This window comes from Fusarium coffeatum, assembly GCF_003316985.1.
Source record: "Fusarium coffeatum strain FIESC_28 chromosome Unknown BRIP53273_contig_183, whole genome shotgun sequence".
Lineage (NCBI taxonomy): Eukaryota > Fungi > Ascomycota > Sordariomycetes > Hypocreales > Nectriaceae > Fusarium > Fusarium coffeatum.
The window spans coordinates 11,600-29,480 of NW_022157976.1; the positions used below are offsets into that span (position 1 = coordinate 11,600).

General features: G+C 49.3%; 2 protein-coding genes across 2 annotated transcripts; both read right to left on the reverse strand.

Moving 5' to 3' along the window:
* Positions 1–189: 189 nt before the first annotated feature.
* On the reverse strand, positions 190–13,473 carry FIESC28_08067 (uncharacterized protein; the record flags this gene model as incomplete). The annotated part of the gene is made up of 13 exons (XM_031162206.1): positions 190–2,063; positions 2,147–2,987; positions 3,475–3,490; positions 3,540–4,492; positions 4,544–6,175; positions 6,232–11,053; positions 11,103–11,962; positions 12,013–12,255; positions 12,311–12,476; positions 12,532–12,661; positions 12,718–12,832; positions 12,890–12,957; positions 13,011–13,473. The coding sequence occupies 13 exons, from the start codon at positions 13,471–13,473 to the stop codon at positions 190–192; spliced, it is 12,183 nt and encodes a 4,060-aa protein (XP_031013726.1).
* A 690-nt stretch (positions 13,474–14,163) lies between these two features.
* On the reverse strand, positions 14,164–15,675 carry FIESC28_08068 (uncharacterized protein; the record flags this gene model as incomplete). Its single annotated transcript, XM_031162207.1, has 1 exon — positions 14,164–15,675. One exon carries the CDS (start codon positions 15,673–15,675, stop codon positions 14,164–14,166), a length of 1,512 nt encoding a protein of 503 aa, XP_031013727.1.
* Positions 15,676–17,881: the final 2,206 nt, after the last annotated feature.

A 17,881-nucleotide genomic window follows, 5' to 3' on the forward strand; every position in this document is an offset into this window, starting at 1 on the left:
GCTACAAAGGGAAGGTTACCTGCAAAAAAGAAAAAAGAAAAAGAGAATAATTGCCAGCGCATAAGTGTCAGGTACTTCATTTAAGTGAAGATATTACTTTCATTAATAAGAAATATCACAAGGAGAGTTCCCTCGCAGTAAAAAAAAACGTGAATGGATGTACAGCTATGCTAATAATAGCCACTGAGCCTATAGAACCGTTGTCCATGTAACTGCTCTACTCCGCAGCAGTGTTAATACGCCCAGTGGAAGGTGTTCTTTGTTTACAAGACGCAAGCCTCCATAGTCGCGGCGCAATACATCCCGATACATTTGCAATGCCCATTGAGCCTCTTTTGTCTTACTATCTGTATCATTCGTCGCGACTCCCAGTTCGCTATTCAGAGCCTGCGAAACGTCAGGGTCCATCTCCGGGTTAATGGCAAATGGAATGGCCTGCAGGGCCAAGTATGCCTGCTGCAAGGCACTGCTCGTAAGCTCCCTGTGCTTCGCGAACTCTTCAATGCTGAAGAAGCTTTCGAGTTCTTCAGCCGTTAGAAGGTTCTTAAAGGCTTCAGGGCCGACAGTTCCGATACTCCATGACGCATTGACAGCTGCATTGATGCGGCTGTCCACATTTTCCAGGCCATCGAAGGACTTCATGTACCGTTTGTATCTTTCGTTTTCCGCATTAAAGAAGTCTTGGATAATTGAATCGGGAGATTTCTTTGCAATGCTCTCCCGAATCGTCAGTATAGGCACGAAGGGATTTCTTAGACCGAGTCCGCCCAGACGCTCTGGCAGGTGGACAAAGGCATCAGGTACATCTGCACCAAAACGCTCTTTTATCATACGCTTAACGTGGTCGACGGCCCCATGGCTCTTTTGTGTGGAATTCGATGTCGCGTCGAAAAGGAATTGTTGCATCTCCTGGTAGGTCTCAAGGATACTATCAACATGGCGCAGGCCAAAACAGTGCGCTGGTTCGCCGAAGGTATGGCTAAAAAACCGCCCCATACAGCTGTTCCAGGTTTGCACCCACTCCAGCACGCTTTTGCATCCATTCAACTGTTTCTTAAGCTGCCTCAAATGTCGGTCGACTTCTTCGCGGTCGATATTCCAAATTCCTGATTGAGGATCAAGTGACAGATGTCCAACTTTAACTGGACCCTCTGGCAAATTGTTTGCAACATCATCGTCTCTTTGGCTGCCCTTTCCTGAGATGTACACGGAGCCGGTTTTACTCCGATTGAATGTGAGACCAAGGATGTTGGCATATTTATTCATAGCAGTCCAAGCCCTCTTGCAATGAAGTGGCTCACCACAAAGCCAAAGGTCGTCGTGGAGTCGATAAAGCAACATGCCATCCTGTTGGTTGACAACAACATCCATGACAAAGAGAACAAGCTCGCCAAGCAGCTTCTCGGGAGCATGAGCCATGGGCACACCACGGCGGCGCACTTTGGGGCTGCCCGTCAACGGAGAGTCTGGAGATGATTGCACGTTGAGAGGCGCTTGAAGGACCTTCTTGAAGAAGGAGATGGCATCTTCTGTGTAGCCAAAGAATCGCATCACGCCAAAGATAGTAGTGTGAGACAGGCCCGTAGCGAACCACTCCAGGTCAGTCTGTACTAATGCCACTTCACCCCTCAATGTTTTGTGTATGGTAGTCTCCGTTGCGAGTGTTTGTAGCAGGCGCTGTTTAATGTTGGGCTTCTTGGAGTTCTCTTGCCCGTCCGTTGGATCGGTATAACCACTGGATCCAATTGTCTCAACACTCTCCGGCAGTTGGGACATGAAGAACCTATTTATATACTGCCACCTTCTCTCGTTCTTGACATTCGAAGTCGCAGTGGCTCCAGAGGACAGGTAGTAGGTGCGGCGCAGCTTCTCATCGTGACTAGGCTCTGATCCGGTGTGCCATTTGAAGAACGTATCATCCTGGAGAATGAAGCTATTCAGCGCCGCTTTGAGAGCAACGCAGCACTGAATACCAATATAGTGGATGAGGATCGCTTGCAAAACATCCTCGTCCATCCATATTCTGTATTTGCCGTTAAGTTGCTGTCTTGGTAGAACAGGAACTGTAGGTCATTATTAGCCATCCGTCATTTGGTCTTGAATGCGGTCTTGTTCAGAGTTGAAGGTAATGAGCCAGAGCACTTACTGCCATGTTCGCCAGCATCCCATTCCCAGCTGTCAATATTGGAAAATCGCATATTCAGAACATCGGCTATCTCTCCCAAAACCACCGGTTGCTCGAGAAAGTCACGAAGAATCGCCTGTTTCTGGTCGCTCAGCAGATCCTCGGCGAGAAGCCCATTGATGCACCACTTGAGTGTTGTAGAGTCAAATGGTGCCTTTTCGCCAAAGATCTGTCGGCAAGAGTCTCCGATAGTTTTTCTAAGAGCTTTGAGTGACTTGGCACTCTCCTCATCTTCTCCCTTGAAAAGCTCATTGAGGTAGAGATCAATCTCAACTTCATCGGTCTCCAATGGGTCGAAAACCACCTGCTCAAACTTGTCGCACAGCTCCTGTAGCCTCTCCTTCTGTCGATCCAATACCTCAAAGGACTCCTCCTCCGAAGATGAGCCGCCGCTAACGGAGGCAGTCATCCATTCCGTTATCAACCGAGCGTAGAGATGGCCCAGTGCTAGTTTCCGACTTGGTACTTCCAGGTGCGACCGAAGAAGGTCTTCATGGGCTTGCATAAAGTCGCTCGGTACAGACACATCATATTTTGACTGAGTCAGCCAGTGCTTGATGTTCTTTACTGCAGGACTCTGAAACGCCTCAGCGTTAAGACTCCGGACCCCCTTGAGGAGAAGGTTAATTCTTGCAAGCTGATCTTTTTCTTGATCAGCACTTTCTAAGATTTTATCCTTTCTTGCTTCGTGGATGGTGCGCTGCTTTTCTAATTCATTGATCTTAGTGCGTGTAATCCCACCAAGGGTCTGCGAAAGTGCCGAAAAGGATGCCATTTCTGCTGGTATCTGTGGAGCTGCGGGCTGTTGGTAAAAGTGGTTCAAACAATACAAATCTGGAACAACGTTGGCAGTAGCTACAGCAATGCCGAGAAGGAGAGGAAATGCACTTTGTTTTAAGTTCAGTTGCTTTGTTAGTAGAAGTAATGCCCAAATCGGCGCTTTCTGATTACAGCAAAAAATAGAGAGCGGTGTAAGACCAGACTAGGCAGCCAGGCTTGGCAAGCTAATTATTACCTTGTGGATAATCTCATGGTGGAGGGAATTAGTGAACACAGCCCCACTGATTTACACCGAACCACTGTGAAAAAGTGAATGAGCACGTTCAATTTTGTTAGACATTGGGCGAAAATGCATAATAGTAAGCACTAAGATAAAATTGATATTATGAAGTAGATACTATGTATATACTACGTATTTACACATCCCGCGCTGAAATAATATTCTTCACGATTTCCGCAGCCCGATCCAATGCCGTTGCAAAACGCTCTGCACCATTGGCTGGACTTACAAAACAGACTTCAACCCTATTGTTTGATTAGCAAATGCATTCGTGTTATGACTGTAAAGACTCACGAATCATCAAACACAGTATAGTTCATCCATACAGACTCTGGGTGCGGCATGGTGAAGCCAGGATCCTCGGCTAGCTTTGTTTCCACCATGGTCTGCATTATCAATTGCGGATAACCTCTCTTCCAAACTGGATCAGAGAAGAGTTCTGGGATCTCATCGTCATTTTGATCCTGAGACATAACCTCAATCACGTCCATGAGTCTAAAGTAGTTGCGACCCTCGGTACCTTTGATGATTTGCGCATTGCACTGTCGCGCCGCTTCTAGGAGTCTGGCCCGTGCCTCGTAGCGAGGTACAGCTTCGTCAAGAGCGGCGTCGCAAAAGTCCATGACAGACTTGAGAACCACCTGCACAATCTCTGGTCTGCCAAGGTGGAAATGCGCCGTGGATACTGTTTCCCAACTGGCTGGAAGGTGACCAAAGTATAATCGACTGGCCAGCTGGATCGTCAGGTCGACAGTTGCCTTGATAGGTGCCGAATTACTAAGCATGAGCGTTTTGCCAAACGAGTTGATGAGATGCGGGACATATTGCTTTGCGGAGGTAATGGCAAGGTAATCTTTACGGAGTACCTCGATGCGACTATCGATATCTTCTGCTGTCGCCAAGGGTATCTCGTTGAGACTATCCGGATCAACAGAAACGGTTTCCGCGGCATTCTTAGGATCAAGCGTGGTGATGGCGTTTTGCAGTCTTTGAGACAGCTGAGAAACCGTCATCAGATCAATCATAGAGTGCTCAAAGATGGTTGCCGAGCGCCCATTGGCTGAGACGATAATCTGTGTGCATTTATCGTGCCAACGGTTGAACGAGTCGCCGATGTAACCAGAGCGGACTCGGTCTGCGCGTGTAACGGGGCTGTCGTCGTCGAGACACATGACGAATACAGACGCTTCAATTGTTTCGAGATAAACTGCGTTTGCGCTGGTGATTGAAAGCAATCTCTGTCGGTTCTAAAAAAAATAATGTCAGTCAAAGTATTGAAGTCCAAAAAGGTCACTTACTGATCCCCAAGAATCGCGATTGTCAGTGGTTAATATGCCAGCCCAACATTTGTCCGTCAGGTCCAAATCGAGAATTGACTTGTACGTTGCCTTGAGCATTTCATATGATACCGTCATGCCTTGTTGCTTCAGAGAGACTTTGAAAAGATGTCCTCTTCGCAACACAGCAACGTACTCATTGCCGGGATACTTCATCATCTTGTCACAGTCCACGTTGGGCTCTCTTACAGCATTGAACAGCCAGGATAAAGAGTGCCCACAGTTGGCCCTGGTGCCCAGGAAATCGGGTTCCAGCCTGCCAGCGTCACGGTCCGCCTTAAATTCGCACAGCGCCGTTGTCAGAACAGCCGCCCGCTCTGCCTGAGTATGGGGAATCCGGCTGTCGAAGTGCGTACCCAAGAAATTGCCAAAGGGTGCTAATGGATAGCGGCGCTTAAGATGCAAAGCTTTGAGGAGCAGGTCTGCGATCCAGCTTTCCACATTGGGATCATCAGCCTTGACGCGTAGCTTGTTGTAGAGCCTGCGACCAAGACCACCCGGTGCCGCGAGGGCATGGGCTTTCCGACTGAGCTCAGAGTATTCTTCTCGTGTGTGAGCGAAGTGACCAACGCTGTTGAGAAGGTCGTCAATGGCCTCATCCAAATCAACGAGTGGATATCTCGGTAGATCCTTGCAGGTTCGGCAACAATAGAAGTCATGGTTACTTTGAGCCTCCTTGCTTGTAGATTCTGACTGTGCTTCTTGGACTTCAGGTTCACTGCCTTTGGAGCACGATTGACGGACCTCATCACGAAGCAGCTTAGATCGCAAGGCAACTGTGGTACTGAGGGCGGTGATGCTGCCAGCACCACTCAATTCCGAAGTCTGGAGGTTCACTTGGAAAGTGCGCACCATCCAATTCTTCAACTCAATGCTGACAAGAGAATCGAGCCCAATCGTTGCCAGAGACTGATCCACACGAATCTCGTCTACAGGTCGATCGAGGAAAACAGCAAATTTGGCGAGTGTCGCATCTTGAATTAGCTCCTCGGCCTCAGCCATGGTCCTGACACCAGCCAGTGCCTCTGCAAAGTCGATCTTGTTGGCCTTGGCACCGCCACTGGCCTTTTTCTCCGATGTATTTGGCAGTTGACTGAAGACAGGATTGTCAAGCAAATACTCGTCGTTGGCTTCCATCATTGATTGGCGCGTTACTGCTTGGATCGATTGGTGAAGGCCATCTTTCCTAGCAGCGTTGGTCATGATGTATTCAAAGTTCGCGAAGAACTCGTCAAAAGAGATGTCCATGACACTGTTTTGCCGAAGACTAGCTCTGATAGTACTGATTGCTGTCTCGTTTTGGGATGCCTCCAACGCGCCGTGCGCATCAATCGACACAGCGCCAATGTTGAGCGAAACATACTGGGTATGAGGGTGGTCGGCATGAGCACGTGCAAACGCGTCTTGGAAGCCATTACCAGCTGCGTAGTTAGACTGACCAGACTTTCCGATCACAGATACGATAGATGACAACGCCACAAAGAAGGCCAAGTCTGGGCTGGCGAAATATTTGTCAAGGTTGATCGTTCCAAAGATCTTCGGTTGGAGTGGCTGCTTCCATTCGTCAACAGTCATTTGGGAGAATGTTCGGTCCTAGATAATGTCAGATTAGAGCATTGTATTGGTCACTGTGGATGATAGCAACTTACCCTCAATGCCAAAGCGCCCTGTACAACTCCTCTAACAGGGGGTAGCGCACTGCAAAATGAGACAGCTTCCTTCATATGCTCCTCATTGGTGATATCGCACTTGATTAGATGAAGCTTTGCCCCATGTACTTCCACAGCTTCCATGTGTTTACGTCTCGTCTCATCGTCGATGGTACGTCGAGAGAGGGAGACGATATGACCAGCTCCACGGGCAGCAAAAAAGCGACAGATTCGTGAAGGTAGGTCGCCCAGTCCTCCTGCTACAATGTAAGTACCATCCTTCCGCAGTCTTAGAGGTCTGGGCTTTGCTGGTAGACATTTGACAACTGATGTAGGGTGCGTCTGCAAAACAACCTTTCCTATGTGCTTTCTTGCACCCATAGCTCGGAACGCATCCTCGATCTGCTCGATGAGATACAGGTTGATTGGCTCCACAGGAAAAAGTACGCCTGACTCAATGAGTTGCATGATCTCACCAAGTACTTGGTATATCTGCTTAGGCCTTCGTCTGGCCAGAGTTACGAGGTCAAAAGCGATGAACGTGATAGACCTCTCGAATGCGGCCATGCTCAGACAAGAGTCTCTTTGCATCTCAGACCTTCCCAGTTCAATAAAAACACCCAACGGTTTGACGCAGTCGAGGCTTTCCCTCAGCATCTCTCCGATTGATGTGTTGAGCACAACGTCCACACCCTCACCGCGGGTAAGATGCATGATGCTGTGCTTGAATGAACCGGACTGACTAGAATAGATGTGGCTTACCGGGATGCCGTAGCGATTTACAAGAAACTGCCGTTTCTCGCGGTTTCCAACTGTACAGAAGATCTCTGCCCCGACGGATTGCGCAAGTTGGATCGCCGCTTGACCAACAGCTCCAGACGCAGAATGGATGAGAATGGCCTGACCCTCCTCCAGGCGAGCCAGGTTCCTAATGCATTGATATGCCGCAGTGTATGCATAGCCTATTGATGCTGCAGTAGTGTTACTCATCCCGCTCGGTATTTTGTGAACATGGTACCCGTTGACGCGCGACAGATTGCTGTACGGCTGAGCGCCAAAGCCCATGACACTGTCTCCGACCTGGAACAAGTCCCCCATATCCTCGCTGACGGCTGTAACAACACCGGCAAATTCGCCTACCATTTCCGCATCAGACTCTGCTTGTCCCAAGGCCACGCAAAGATCCTTGTAGTTAAGACCGTAGGCCTCGGGTTTGACCTTAATCTGGCCAGCTTCTAGGTCGGTTGACGTGTCAAAATCTACGAATCGGAGGGAGCTCAGCAGGCCGGGAGTAGCGGCTTCAAGTTTGAGGGCCCGGTCACCTTGATGAAGGGAAGTCTCTGTCTCGACATCAGTGACGGCATCCCAGCTACTACGAGCCCACTTCAAGAACGTTGCGTCTGGGACTACCCGAGGAATTGAGATTCGGCCATTCTCGAACGCGAACTCAGGCTCAATAGACTTTTGAGAGTGAGTCGTTGGCCAGAAGGACTTTCCTAGGATCTCAGCCACCGCCTGCCCGATCACCTTCGGGTCGCAGACAGGATCCCGGATGTCAAGGTTGACAAACCCATTGTTGCCACTTTCACGACGCAGGACTCGTATGGTTGCACTGACTACGCCCTTGTATGCTGTAGACACAGGGTCGGCAGCAGCTTGAATGACGACCCAAAGGATCTTGGCTTTCGAAGCAAGAAGAGCATTGAGGGTTGTGAATAGCCGAGGTTCGGGGTCGAGAAGTAAAGGTGTCTCAGCGCGATCAATGACCAGGTAGACCGTATCCTCACTGATGTCCAATCGATCCCAACTGCTTATAACTTTGGTTGAGGTAGGCTCGATATTCTTTAAAGTCTCAAGAGTTTCATCATTGGGAGCATCGCTGATAAGAACAACCTGGTTGCTTCCAACAGCGTGTCCGTTGGTCAAGATGGGCACAGCTTTTGAAACCATCATGCTGTTGCGCGCAACATGGATGCCTCCGAAGCCGTTCCTCGATAGTATAGTGTCCCACTGCTCTCTGTACATGAGAGCAGTGTCGTCTCGGAATTCGTCCTCATGAGCCCACCATCCTGATAGTGTGCCAAAAATGAGACCAATCACTGCCCCTTTCGGCGAGTTCTCCACGAGGATGAGGCTTCCACCTGGTCGGAGAAGCTTTCGCACATGTCCCATCGTAACATCCATCTGCTTCGTCGCATGCAGAACATTGGATGCCACGATAACGTCATATGATTCCGGCTGAAAGCCCTGTTTGAGTGGATCCCGTTCGACATCCAGCGTCTTGAAGTCCATGTACGACTCCCAGTCGGCGAATGTCGCGCGGGCCTCTTCAAAAAAGCCGCTTGATATATCTGTGTAAGTGTACTGCTCGATGGGAAGACCATGACCAGCAATTCCACCGAGAACTCGCTTCGTGCAGCCTCCCGTTCCGGCGCCAATCTCCAAAAAGCGAAGACGCGGATTCTTGAAAGTGAGAAGTCGAAGATATGCGACTGCAGCCTCATAGTCGCCACTGAAAGTTCCACCCTCGTATGCCCGTATCAGAAGGTTACCCTCGAGCATGACACTCAATGAATCGAGTGCACCGTTCAAGATTCTGGGAAGGGCCCTCCCAACACGTGCCAGCAGTTGTAGCTCCGGTGCATCGGTTAAGGAATCAATGCGTTTCAGTATGTCAACTTCGTCCTCTAAACTCAAGCCTGACATGATCTGCTCATAATAGTCAGAGTTGACCCATTTGTTCATCCATCCGAGATACTTGACGAGATGAGGGCTAGTGATCTCCACCTTGTTAGCTTCGACATAGGTCAGTGCATCTCGAATCCAGATGGATGCTGCTTGGTCAGCTGTGCGGAAACTCTCCTCAGCTTCCACAGCAGAAACCTTGCTGCCCTCATAGTTATATGTCATGTTCTCATCCAATCCCATTGTGGTAGAGAGAAAGTGGGAGAATGATGGTTCTGTCATGAAATCTGCATCCAGATTCCACTCTAGCCGGTTCACCTTATCCTGAACGAAGGGTCGGTTCTCATCTTGGTGCGCCTCGCCAATTGCCCTGAGGTTGACCAAAAGCTTGATGACGGGCCTGAGCTGCCCATCGACCTCTCGTTGGAATACCCAAGACTGACCCGAAGAAGCCTTCAAGCCATCAGGTTCGATCTGCATGGCGGCAGTGAGGCTATCGCCTGCTCTTGTCGAAATATTGGCATCGATCTCGAGGAGAGTTATCTTGGTAGGTACGCAAGGAGCGTTAGAGACGAATTTCTTGAAGAGCATGCCGCTGAGTTGATGAACAGCATCAAGGGTGATTGGGTGAATGACATGAGGTCGGAAAGAGCGATATGGCATCAAGGTAGCCACGTCTGGGATGATTATGTCGAGAAGACCTTGTTTGTTGCCGTATTTCAGAGAGTCAATAGGACTGAAGGCACCGTCCCATTGGTTGCCAGTAAGCTTAGCAAACTCATAGAACTCGGTCTTGGTCATCTCCATGTTGCAACTCTTTCTCGCTTCGTCGAGGAGCTGCATTGACTCTTCTTTGCGCAAGTCTGCTTCTCGCGTTCCGTTAACCTCATCAATTTCAGTCATCTCGTACTCGACCGAGATCTCGCCGGAGCAATGTTCGGTCCATGACCCATTTGCATTGTCATATGACCAAATCCGGAACGACTCCCAGTGACTCCCTTCATATTGACGTGAGCTGGACATACTCAGTTGAACCTCGACTTCACCAGACTCCTCGTCATTGTCTGACTCGCTGAGAACAATGGACTTCGAAATGACTACGCCACGAAGGATGAATTTCGAGATTGGCTGTGGAGCATCCCGCAACTGCACAAGCTGCTTCATTGCCTCGATAGCCATGGTGAGGTAGCCTGCGCCGGGATACAGTGTGAAGCCCTCAACTACATGATCGCGTAACCACGGCAAAGCGTCCAGGTTGATATGGTATCTCCATCGAGGTTCGTGAATGCTGCTCGCTGGGTCGAGTAGACCGAGGAGATCATGCGGTGCAAACTTCCGAAAGCGGTGGGCCTTGCTGAGTCGAGATTCGTGCCAAAATGGTGACAGATCCCACGGGTATGATTGGAGATCTCTGACAATCTCAGGCTCTGTCTTATCAGTCATCTTAAGTACAGCTCCCAAATCGACCTTGAGGCCCAGCTCGAAAGTCTTGCCAGTAAGGGACAGGACTGTCTGTGCAGCGTTTTTGTGGCGTACAAGGGCAGAGAGGTATTCGAATTTGAACGTTTTGCCGCCATTATGTGTAAGAGTTTGACGGGAAGGCCCTGCCAAAGCTGAATGAGGGCCAATTTCAACAATGACGCTTATGTCCATCCCCGGTTCGTTTCTCAACTGGTCATCCCGCAGCAAAGCCAAAGCCTGACTGAACTTGACTTGTGATACCAGATTCTCAGTCCAATAGTCAGCTCCGAATGCTGTTGACTTGGTTTTACCGGTAACGCTGGAGTAAAAGATGACACCGTCCCGTACGGCAGAGGACTCGATGTTTCGCATCGCTTCGTGGTAATCCTGAGCGACTCGCCTCATATGCTGCGAGTGATATGCAGTATCGACCTTGAGCTTCCTGGCAAAGAGCCCCTCGGCGTCAAGTAATGACTTGAGTTCTTCAATGGCATCCAAGTCACCAGAGATTGTGCTACTAGCTGGGCTGTTCACACAGGCCACGCTGACACTTCCAGTTGTGACCTGCTCAATGTATCGCTGCACTTCCGCTTCTCCAAGAGAGACTGCCATCATTGAGCCAGGCACTTCAGCCACTGCCTTGGCTTTCGAGGATGCGACACCACGGTGATAGGCACTCATGAATGTTAGTTACTTCATCGCGTAGGGTATGCCAGTCGACTCACACAAGGATTGCATTTTCTCTGCTTAAAGCACCGGCAGCATAGGCAGCCGCTACTTCACCAGAGCTATGACCAATAACCCGACTGGGCCTCATAGAAAAGCTCTCCAGCAAGTCCACAAGGGCAATTTGTATTGCCGTCGTGGCGGGCTGGGATATCTCAGCCTCGCCAATCCGCGACTCGCTCTCTTCTTTGGATAGCTCGTCAATAAGACTCCACGAGCCTCCTTCGTGTCGAATGGTATCATCCATAGCGCATATTGATTGTCGGAAGCATCGTGACGAGGTAATAAGCTCACGACCCATCGCATGCCATTGCGCACCTTGTCCGGAGAAGACAAAACTGAGTGGCACGGTGGCACTGGCTCGCTTTGAATGAATTCTCTGATCTAACTCTTCCAGTAGCTCTGTGGATGTTGACGCGACGATAGCTCTCCGGAATGAAAGGCCCGACTTGTGAACACCTAGTGTGTAGGAAAGACTGCGAAGAGTCTGAGGTTTGAGCGGGTGGGTACTCGCCCACTGCTTGATATTCTCTGAGACTGATGATAAGGCCTTCTCGGTTGAAGCACTCAGAATGAAAAGCTGCGGAGTATACTCATCGTAAGATGGGAGATTATCGGTAGTTGAGGACCCGTTTGAGGAAGCCAAGCCAGTGACGGATGATCCATTCGTAGCTCCGTTGCGCAACTTCGCGTTACCGTTATGATAAGATGCCCCATTTTCGTTCCCATTGAGCTGGCGTTTTGCGATTGGAGCTTCAAGGATGACGTGACAGTTTGTTCCTCCGTACCCAAATGAGTTCACTGAAACTCGAGAAGGACCATTTTCCTGTGTTGGTAGCTTGATAAGCTGATTGGGAATCTGCCAGTATGTTAGAGAGCTTTCTTCCGATCATCAAGAGAATCGTGTACCTTTATCTTCTTTTCATAGAGCTTTATAGAAGGCTTCGGTTCCACAAAGTTAAGGTTGGCAGGAATCTGGCCATGCTTGAGGATAAGTATGGATTTCAGCAAACCGGCAATACCAGACGTAGCCTCAAGGTGGCCTATGTTGGTTTTGACCGAACCGAGATAAAGGTCATCTGTCCTACCAGAGTCTTCGCAGAAGACCTTGGATATCGACGCTATTTCCTCGCGGTCGCCTGCTTGAGTTCCCTGTTTGTTCTTTCAGCTGGCTTCTTCCCTTAGCTTGTCAAAAGGTGAAACCTACAGTGCCGTGAGCCTCGACGAATGACGTATGGGCAGGATTCAGTCCAGCCTCTTGGTATACACGGAGTGAAAGCGCAGCCTGCGCCTCGCTGCTTGGGGTATTGAGACCGGGGGTTTTTCCGTCTTGATTCATGCCCGAGTTGGCAATGATGGCGTGTACCCGGTCACTGCAACTCCATGTTAGTCACTGTGCCAAGCTTCTGCAAGGGATCATTGACGCACCTATCCTGAAGAGCTTCGTCCAAACGCTTCAAGACTATTGTGGCAACGCCCTCACCACGCCCATAACCAGCACCCCTTGAGTCAAATGCATACGACTTTCCATCTGGGTTGAGCATTCCCATGCCACTCACTGCTTGGATATTAGTATGGTAGTTGCTGCTGAGAAATGTTTTGTAGATCGCTTACTAATGCTTAAAACGTCTGGCTGAATCACGAGTTGTGAGCCACCAACCAAGGCGAGATTCGATTCTCCCAGTCGAAGACTGTGGCATGCTTGATGCAAGCCCACAAGACTTCCAGACTAGATATCTACAGTCAGTAAAATCCTTTCGAACAAGTTGGTTCCAAGGCGTCATACGCAGCCAGTGTCGATCGTCATGCAGGGACCTCGAAGGTCGAAACAGTACGAAACCCGGTTTGAGAGGACTAGTGTGATGTTAGCTGCAAATTATGCATGGCTGTTTAGTTTCATGACTCACTAGACTCGCCCGTTCCATTCAGGTGCGTTCTGCCAATCGTAGACAGGTCTTTGTGTCCCATGCGATCGTAGCTTCTCTCGAATATGCTAGCATACACGCCAGTGTTGGAACCGCGAAGTGTTTCAACAGGGATACCAGCATCTTCAAGGGCCTCGTACGTCGTCATGAGGAAAAGACGCTGTTGCGGATCCATTGAATGCGCTTCAGCACTGGAGATGCCGAAGAACTTGGCATCAAACTGAGAAATGTCATCTTGGAGAAAATACCCATGCTTGGTCACCATCGACTGTTTCGCATCTGGATAAGTGTCGTACCACGATTCTGCGTTCCAGCGGTCTTTGGGGATTTCTGTCTGTCCATTCCTGCTCTCTGACAGCAATTGCCATAGCTTGTCTAAGTTGTTGGCTCCACCGGGAAGCCTACAACCGACACCAACGATGGCGATCGGGGCAGGAGGACTCATAGTTAGAGACAAGAAGTGTTGTGTTTCTGCAAAGGTAGTTCTAAGAATCTAGACTTGGTAACAAGACAACAGCCAAGATATACAACGGCATATATCACGACTTCAAGTCTTGCACACTATATATCGTTTTCCAAGTTGTCACGTATCCTTTCCGCGCATCAAGGTATTCCCCCTCTTCGAAGGATTCCGGCTATCTTGATCCTACGGACATAAAAGTCTTCTTACGGCTGGTGAGTCCGAGCCATCACTATCTCAACAGCGCCAATACAACAATAGGCTGAATTGTTTTGGGAGATCTGGCTCATGATATGGCGAGTGCGTGGCTATCTGATGCCAACCCTACCAATCTAGGCAGGATCGGACCAACGGCTCCTTGTGGCCAGGCGTAGGATCATATTGTGGAGCTATGAGCCTCCACCATAGTACGATTTAGGGCTGTCGAGATAATTGCCTAGCCTTTGGGGGCAGGATGAGTATAGCAAAAAGACATGATAGTGGCGTAATGCAGATGTATTTGAAGTGCGGGATAATAGGATAGCATTTAGCCTGCCAATTACAACGAAAGCGACCTGCATTACAGTATCTCGGAAGGAATCGTGAGGTTACATCAGATCTCGCGCGGCCCTCCGCTATTGGCCAGCAGAACATGAGCCGCAGAGCCGCAGAACTTTGCTTCACATGAGCCAAATCCTACAACTTGCTAGGCGCCTTGGGTCGTGGCCCACTCGAAAGACCGGCTAAATGTTCCTCGACCACAGCCCAGGTCTCGGGAGGTAAGATCGCCATCATCCACGTATTGCCTTGACCGTCTTTGCCACCCACTTGGAACATGTTGCGAATATGAGTGCTGTGCTGTAGCGAAGTCCATTGATGCCAAGCGATTTTTCCTGGAGACTTCCCATGGCCCTCTGCGGCGGGGGTTATGACAGCGGGGGAGAAGTCAATTGAGTCAAAGAATTCCATCTTACTGAAATTAGACACAACTAAAATAAAAGAGTTTTCAGCCGCAAATATGGCCGGGTTCTCTGTATCCCTGGCGTATGACTCCCGCAGAAGATGCAGTTGCGCATGCACTTGGGGCGCCTTGGTTAATGTTGCCACAGACTCTCTCACCAGGAGAGCGGTTCTCGCTAGCGGCTGGTGCCGAAGCGCCTCCAGTGTGGTGTTGGTCGAGGTGGAGAATGTTGCATTGGCGATGAAGACTGGGCTGGACTCTGGTTTATCCTTGCGTTGGGGAAACGTTTCTGGTAGACAGTGTCTTGCCTCGTACATGCCCATCACATGAACAGGCTGGTCTGTGTCAGGAAGGATGCCACAGCAGAGTCGCGCAGCCCAGGCAGCTAAAATGTCCGCGTCGCTGATAAACTGTCCATTGAAGAGAGCTCCCTTGGGAATAACCTGGAGGTTATCGGATCTGTGGCCACCGATGAAATCCATCTTAATTTTCTGCAAGGCAGAATCTGGTAGCACGAGCATGCGCCGCACCGAGAACGGGTATGCCTCGACGTGTTCCAGGTATCTGTCGTATGTCTTCTTGAAAGCTTCGGGGCTTAGCTGTATATCTGCCAGGGCGTATGGCTCCTTGGGAGGCACTGAACCGACATTCTTCAGAGGGTCATCGTGTGCTCCCATAAATTCCGGAATGTCACCGTAGCGTCCATCAAGATCCATTGACCAAGCCAGGACCAAAGCTTTGATCCCCATAAAATCGCATACCACATGAACCCAGCGGATACTTATCAATGTTGCATCGTTGAAGAGAGCAATATGAATACCAATGACAGGCTCTTGACGACTGATATGCTCATCAAATTCAAGCGCCCATTCGGGGCCGATCGTCAAGGTATTGAACTGTGACGCGATGCCGGGAAACAATTCGGCTTTGCCTCTTGCCCTCGGGAGGTCTCTTGCAACAGGATGATCCACTGTTCTCACTGGGAACGTCTGCTCCGAGAATTGGAATGCTGGACGGGCTTGAGTATATGTTCTTGGCGCGTGAATCTCAAGCTTGCCGGCCTTGTTGAACTGCAAACGGCCACCTAACTTTCTCCAGTCACCCTGGCTCAGGAGGTGTGTAAGAGCTGCGCATAGCTTGTGCGTGTCAAGGACGGCATCGAATCGCAGGGTCCAGTGTTGTATGTATCGGTTGATGGGAGAGTCATCAAACTCGTGCAAAGGGTACACAATGTAAGATTCGGGCATTTCGTCCATACAGGGACCAGGCGCATTTCCAGAAGGCATTGAGGTTTTCTCCGCGATTTGTATTAGCTTTGTTTTTTGTTGTTGTTAAGTCTGGTCCAAAACCAATTCTCGCGCTCGATAATGCTGCCACTGAGATAAATACGGATACCAGGTTTCGACGCGCTACATGAGTGATTGAAAAGTTTCGTGGCGAGCTCTCAACTGCATGAACACCGTAAATTAGCAAATGGCCTTGTAGAACTCCTAAATAACCCTCGGGGATGCCCCGCATTCCTTCGCCTGGGCGGGCCGCTATCCGGCAGGCAGATATTCCTGCAGGGTTACCCTTCGCGTGGACGGCGGTTAAATTCCAAACAATGAATCTAACTAATCGTGTCGTTTGGCGGCTTTGGAGCGATTGTTCCCGTTGTAGAGTACTGTCCATGCGGGCAATTCTTCCGTCGGGGTAAATTAATCGACCGACGTTACTGTGACGAGTTCCTGGGTTTTCCTTCCTGTGTCGCACGTGGTCAGTGATCATGAGTCCGATCATTCCATACTGTCAAGACATGACCTCCACAGTTTACACTCAATACTAGGAGAAAGGAAAAGCCGAAACTGCAATTAAACAGAGTATGTGTTCAGATAATAACAGTAAGCTATAGCGAGAGAAATGTTAGAAAGACTAGTGTATTAAGACATCTGTTACTGTGTAGAATAAGCTTCAGGGTAGGATACACAGTTGCACAGCGCATAATTGTTTTACGTCATGTACAGAGCGGTCTTGCAATAAACTCCTGAGAACTACAAATTGAACGCTGAGGCTGAGGGTGAGCAAGCAGCTTGACAAAGCCTTGCAAGAGGCAGGATTATAGCTGCCTATTTGAATGAAGTGTTTTCATCTACTACTGATTCTGTTGAGCGAAACAGTAGAATGAGAATCATGTGCACATTGAAGGTCCCTGAAATTACTCAGGTCACAGCAGAAAGGAAGGGGTTACCTTCAGGCAACAGCACCATTGAAGATTCCCACGAATATCCTGTGTGTGAATGTGCCTATAACCTAAGCGATTTAGCATCACCCTGCGTAATGCAGCCGTGGTAAGACAAATCTCTATTAGGGTAGCTTTACCAATAGATAAGATATATCGAGATAAGCCTTATCGACTCAGTGGTTAATCTAGAAGACTGGACTCTTGCTAGTGCTTAGTCTAGCTAGTCATGTGTTATCTTTCCGGTTAGAAGGCTGGGGGGGACCTTACTTCCAAGCTCTTTCCAAAGATGGTTATTATTTCCCCAAGCCTTATGGTATCGCTTATTTTCCGTTGACTCGGTTCCGGTCTCGGGCATTAAGTGGAGCTCAAAAGTGCAGAGAACGAATGGGAGCTGACTGTTATACGGTGTGGCCAATCGAGAGATTCGTGACCTGGTCTAGCCTCTCAATCAATGAAACAGATTGTGTGGGGTCGGAGCAACCTCGCAGGCAGTTAAGCGAAGGCAAACTTAATTCAAGTTCAAGATAACAGGCAAGTCTAGGTATATGAGAACCGGTATATTACCTTCATCCACGGAATCAGTAATGATAACATCTGATCCTCAACAAGGCATGCTTAATGAACTGCTGTCTTGATTTTGACAGTAATGCATCCGTAGAGACTCGCAAAGGCGTACTCAACAGATGCCACTTCTCGTAATACAGCTGCGTAATAAACTGCAGCCGACGAAAGCGTCCACTCACTCTACGTATTCATTCCGTAAAACTCCGCAAGTTTCCGCCTTCTGAGGTTCTGCAACAGCTTGTTACGTGACCGTTACTCACTGGCGCGCAGAGAGAACGGAACCCACACCGGGACAGGCCCGGCCGGAACAGATCACGCGGCGATGTAAATGGTACAGCTAGCACTAACGTGGTATTGATTATTGAATATGTATGCACTGTTTCCTGGCATGAAACGCCATTGTTTCCCACATCAAAGTTAAAAAGTTCCCTAGCGACCCGGAAGATAAGATTCCCGATGCGCGAGTCGTGAGTGGTCCAATATATTGGTTATCTTTGTCTGTATCTGGTTATCAACCGTAACATCCGTCTACCGGATTGCAACATCAGTGAACCGGCAGTTACCTAAAATCGTCGCTTTAGAGATGGGTTGCTACAGAATGCGAGAGCTGAGAGTGGGGGGTTCTATTCTAAGAGATGAGGTATAATCACACCAACCTTGTCAGCCAG